The sequence below is a fragment of the Frankliniella occidentalis genome, unplaced genomic scaffold (assembly GCF_000697945.3).
Source record: "Frankliniella occidentalis isolate FOCC.00 unplaced genomic scaffold, Focc_3.1 Scaffold161, whole genome shotgun sequence".
Classification (NCBI taxonomy): Eukaryota; Metazoa; Arthropoda; class Insecta; order Thysanoptera; family Thripidae; genus Frankliniella; species Frankliniella occidentalis.
The window spans coordinates 254,135-258,423 of record NW_026267287.1 but is presented as its reverse complement, the minus strand read 5'-3'; the positions used below and the strand labels follow the sequence as shown (position 1 = coordinate 258,423).

General features: G+C 58.1%; 1 protein-coding gene across 2 annotated transcripts in view; it reads left to right on the top strand.

Moving 5' to 3' along the window:
* The first annotated feature begins 64 nt into the window (after positions 1-64).
* LOC113210593 (tubulin alpha-1C chain-like) overlaps positions 65-4,289 on the top strand; it is a 10,420-nt gene continuing 6,195 nt past the window's right edge. Inside the window, exons 1-5 of one of the 2 annotated variants that reach the window (XM_052271417.1) lie at positions 65-178; positions 2,463-2,685; positions 2,765-3,345; positions 3,518-3,616; positions 3,714-3,863. In XM_052271417.1, the coding sequence (XP_052127377.1) occupies positions 167-178; positions 2,463-2,685; positions 2,765-3,345; positions 3,518-3,616; positions 3,714-3,863 (1,065 nt within the window). In that variant the 5' untranslated portion in view covers positions 65-166. Of the gene's footprint in view, positions 179-1,117; positions 1,234-2,462; positions 2,686-2,764; positions 3,346-3,517; positions 3,617-3,713; positions 3,864-4,289 lie in introns of those variants that run through there. The other variant, XM_052271415.1, reaches the window with a different exon arrangement.

Genomic DNA, 4,289 nt, shown 5'->3' with positions numbered 1-4,289 from the left:
CCCCCCAGTCGGACGGGGTGGAGGGGACTGATTAGGGGTCGGGCCTCCGGTGTCCGGCTCTCCTGTCAGTCGGCGGCGCGAAGTACAGCACGCCGGAGCACAAAGCCACGCGCCGTCGAGAGGACGACACTGACGGACTTCGAGACCGCCCCGAACGCCGGCCAACATGATGAAATCAGTAAGATCGGACGCCGATCCCCCCCCCCCTCTCCCCGTATTTTACGGTAAAAAAAGGGCATTTTGGATTTCAAGCGATCTGCTTGGTTTTCAATAGACAGTTTTTAAGGAATTTGTTTGAATTTCAAGATGTTCTTTTTACCGTGTTGTGTGACGAACGTTTGGTTAGACCGCACAGTGCCGGTAGTCCAGGAGGGTCGTGCACTTAGAGATGACAGATCACTCGCACTCGGGAGGCGCGTGTCTGGAAGTGTTGGGGCGGTGCGGTACCCGGAGACAGGCCAGCACCGAGCGGGGAAGTCCTAGTCCTACCCCCCAAAAAGGAGGTCAGGGCCTCCTGTTGAAGGCGCGCGAACTAGATTCGCACAACTCCGTCATGTTGTTGACTGTTGAGGTGTGCGCAGGGTGAAAGCCGGGGCGGCGCACCTAACTTGGCCCATTTGGGAAGGTGAGGGAGGGGGGGGGCACAAATTAGGTCAGTTTTAGGAAGTGGGATACGTCACTTTACTACGAACTGGGGGTTGTAAAAGAAAATTGTTGGGAAGTCCGTAATGAGTAGATGTAACCACTTGGGTAATATTATTTTCCCTCTGGTGGGGCAGTTTCATCATAGCCAGGGCATGCAAACTTAGTATTTTTAGGAAATGTTTGTGTTTATGTCTCACACACTCTAGTCAATTGAGGGATATAAACACCAAAATTTCCACAAAAAAAAAAAAACACGTTCTACAAGTTTGTATCTGATCACAGGGTATGATAAGCTACTATGACCAAACCTAATATCAAAGCCGTCGAGCAAAATATCTCATTCCTCCTAAATGGCTCGTATCCTGTGTGTGGGCCGCGGCCCCTTAGGGTGGCTCAGCCTTGTGGCCATCCGTCACCCGGTACAAAAGGGGTCTCGGCGGGCCTGGGGGTCGCCGCCTCACCTTAGCGTAGCCGCCCACCAGTCGCTCCCCGGGCCCGACCAGGATCGTGCGCGCACCGCGCTCCACTAGCACCCCTGCAGCCGCCATGGGTGAACGCCTAGGGTCCGGAGGAGGCGCGAGCCAGGGGGTGAGTGGAGTGGACGTCGTCGAGCACATCAAGCAGGTCGGCGTAGCCGTGCAGCTCCGGAGGGGCGCTTCACTCGAAAAGACAATACTGGGGACTGCGTCTCAAAATCAGTGCACCGTGTGTTAGGGCCAACACAACAGAAGGCGGGTTTGCCTACTCGCTCCACCAGTAAAGGCAAGGCGCCATAGTCCCTAGGGTTTGCACACCGTGTGTGGCCCCGACACAGGGTAAGTTACACCTTCCAAAACAGTCAGAAAAAAATACCCAAAAAGTGAAGGAAAACTCAGAGGAAAAAAAGGTCAAGAAAAGACAGAAAATCTGTGAACACTTGAATCTAGAGTGAAGTACCCCTCGCCCTCGGATGCTCCTCAAGAAGATGAACGAGACCTTCAAGGTCGCGAAGGTCGATATAGGTCGGGCGGCCGCGTGCACCGCGCGCCGCAGAGGTAATGGCTTAACTGGAAAACGCGGTCGTGAATATTTGACGTGGCGGTGACCCAACCGTCCCGTCCGTGGGGCGCGCCGGGGCCGCACCTGCCGACCTCCAGGGTCGCGTCGAGACGGGCCGTCAAGGCGGGCGAACCGCGTGTGCTCCTTCGGGGGAGTTTAGGTTAAACGGTCAGAAACCACCACTCAATCGAGGGTCAAGACATGATTGAAGTCGTCACTTTTCATCGATAAAATGCCACCCGCAACACAAGGCGGTTGTTAGTCGTTACCGTGACAAAGTTCTCGACCAACGCGCGGGGAGGGGGAGCAGCGGGGAAGCCCACCGATGCACGCTCAGCCTCGGAAACGCGGCCACGCGGACATGTCTATGCCATAATTACAAATTCATAGCGTGAGGGTTCGGGTGCCATATCTCGCGTCATCGTCCGCGCCGCGATACGTTAGTGGGTCGCGCAGGGGTGAGGCCGGCAGGGCCCGGTCACTGTCCGGACGATATCGACGGCAGGAGCTGCACAGGGGAGGACCCCCGGGCCGCGGGACCCCACTCACCTACATGTCGCACTTCCGTGTCCGCCCGCGCCCGGCCCCGGCGTCCCGTGCCGCCACGGCGGCCGGCGCCGGCCGGGGGTCAGCCGATTGATTTGTCCACGCCTCGCTGTTCGACCTAATTTCTGACCCGCACCTGCACTCGGGCCGGGTTACACTACGGCAGCTGCCGGCCAGCCTCGGCCCCGGGGCCGGCTGAGGGGCTGACGCGGTGCTCGTGTCTGTCCCCGCAGCGGGAGTGCCTCTCCATCCACATCGGCCAGGCGGGCGTGCAGATGGGGTCGGCCTGCTGGGAGCTCTACTGCCTGGAGCACGGCATCCAGCCCGACGGCCAGATGCCGGCCGACACGACGGTCGGCAGCGAGGGCGACTCCTTCAACACCTTCTACTCCGAGACGGCCAACGGCAAGCACGTGCCCAGGGCCATCTTCGTGGACCTCGAGCCGACCGTCGTGGGTGAGCACGCGTCGCAACGTTGGCGTTGAGGAGGGAGGACAGCCCACCTGAACTTGCTCTGACGCTCTCCCCGCTCCAGATGAGGTGCGCACGGGGGCGTACCGCCAGCTGTTCCACCCGGAGCACCTCATCACGGGCAAGGAGGACGCCGCCAACAACTACGCCCGCGGCCACTACACCATCGGCAAGGAGATCATCGACGTGACCCTGGACCGCATCCGCAAGATGGCCGACCACTGCCACGGCCTGCAGGGCTTCCTCATCTTCCACTCGTTTGGCGGCGGCACCGGCTCGGGCTTCGCGTCGCTGCTGCTCGAGCGACTCTCCGTGGACTTCCCCAAAAAGAGCAAGCTCACGTTCTCCATCTACCCTGCGCCGCAGGTGGCCACGGCCATGGTGGAGCCGTACAACGCCATCCTGTACACGCACCCCACCCTGGAGTACTGCGAGGTCGCCTTCCTGGTGGACAACCAGGCCATCTACCAGATCTGCAAGGAGAAGCTGGGCATCGAGCGGCCGCACTACGTCAACCTCAACCGCCTCATCGGCCAGATCGTGTCCTCCATCACGGCCTCGCTGCGCTTCGACGGCGCGCTCAACGTGGACCTCAACGAGTTCCAGACCAACCTCGTCCCCTACCCGCGCATCCACTTCCCACTGGTAAGCAAAGTCTGTGTGTTTTGCCTTCATTTTTACTCATACTGTATGGTCCGTCTGACGAAAGAACAGCACACCGACTGGCTGAAAAGCGTGGTGAAGATAGGGGCAACTGTGTTGTTCTTTCGTCAGTACGACTATAACTGTCACTAACTCTTCTCCGGCACCTGCAAAGGCGACGTACGCTCCCGTCATATCCGCCGACAAGGTCGGCCACGAGAAGATGACTGTCGCGGACATCACCAAGTCCTGCTTCGAGCCGAACAACCAGATGGTGCGCAACATTCGTACCCTTCTAAGGAGCTACTGAACATATTTGACAAAACACCTAAACTAGAAGACAATAATTTCCAAGTGTGGGTAATAAACAGGTTAACTGCAACCCGCGCAATGGCAAGTACATGGCGGTTTGCCTGCTCTACCGCGGGGACGTGGTTCCGAAGGACGTCAACGCAGCCATCGCCCTCATGAAGAAGGAGCGCACGGTGCAGTTCGTCGAATGGTGCCCGACCGGCTTCAAGGTACGTACACACGAGGCGAGAGGTTATGGAGGGCTAGGTTGGGCTTAACTCTTTCCGTGCGGGACAAGTTTATGCTGTCCCTCTAACAGGCACGGGCCTCACTTTTGGAGGTTTCAATTTCCTTTGGAGGCCTTAGAGTACTACATGCAACAGGCATTACTACCATGGTGGGCCCCAGAGAACGGAATGTGTCCATTTGTCGATTTGACTACTCATCCGCAGTTCTGTCACTTATCACTCACCCAAAGAGCGAAGTAATGCTGCGATGACCTTGCGAATCACGAAGGTATCCTCACTTTTCTCCAAAGGTAGTAACAATAAGTAACAATAATAGCTGCTGCGCTTTGCAGAACCGTGCTTCGCGTACGGTCCACACACGGCGCGAGGTGAACGCGAACTGACGAGCGATGAGCACCCCCCCCCCCT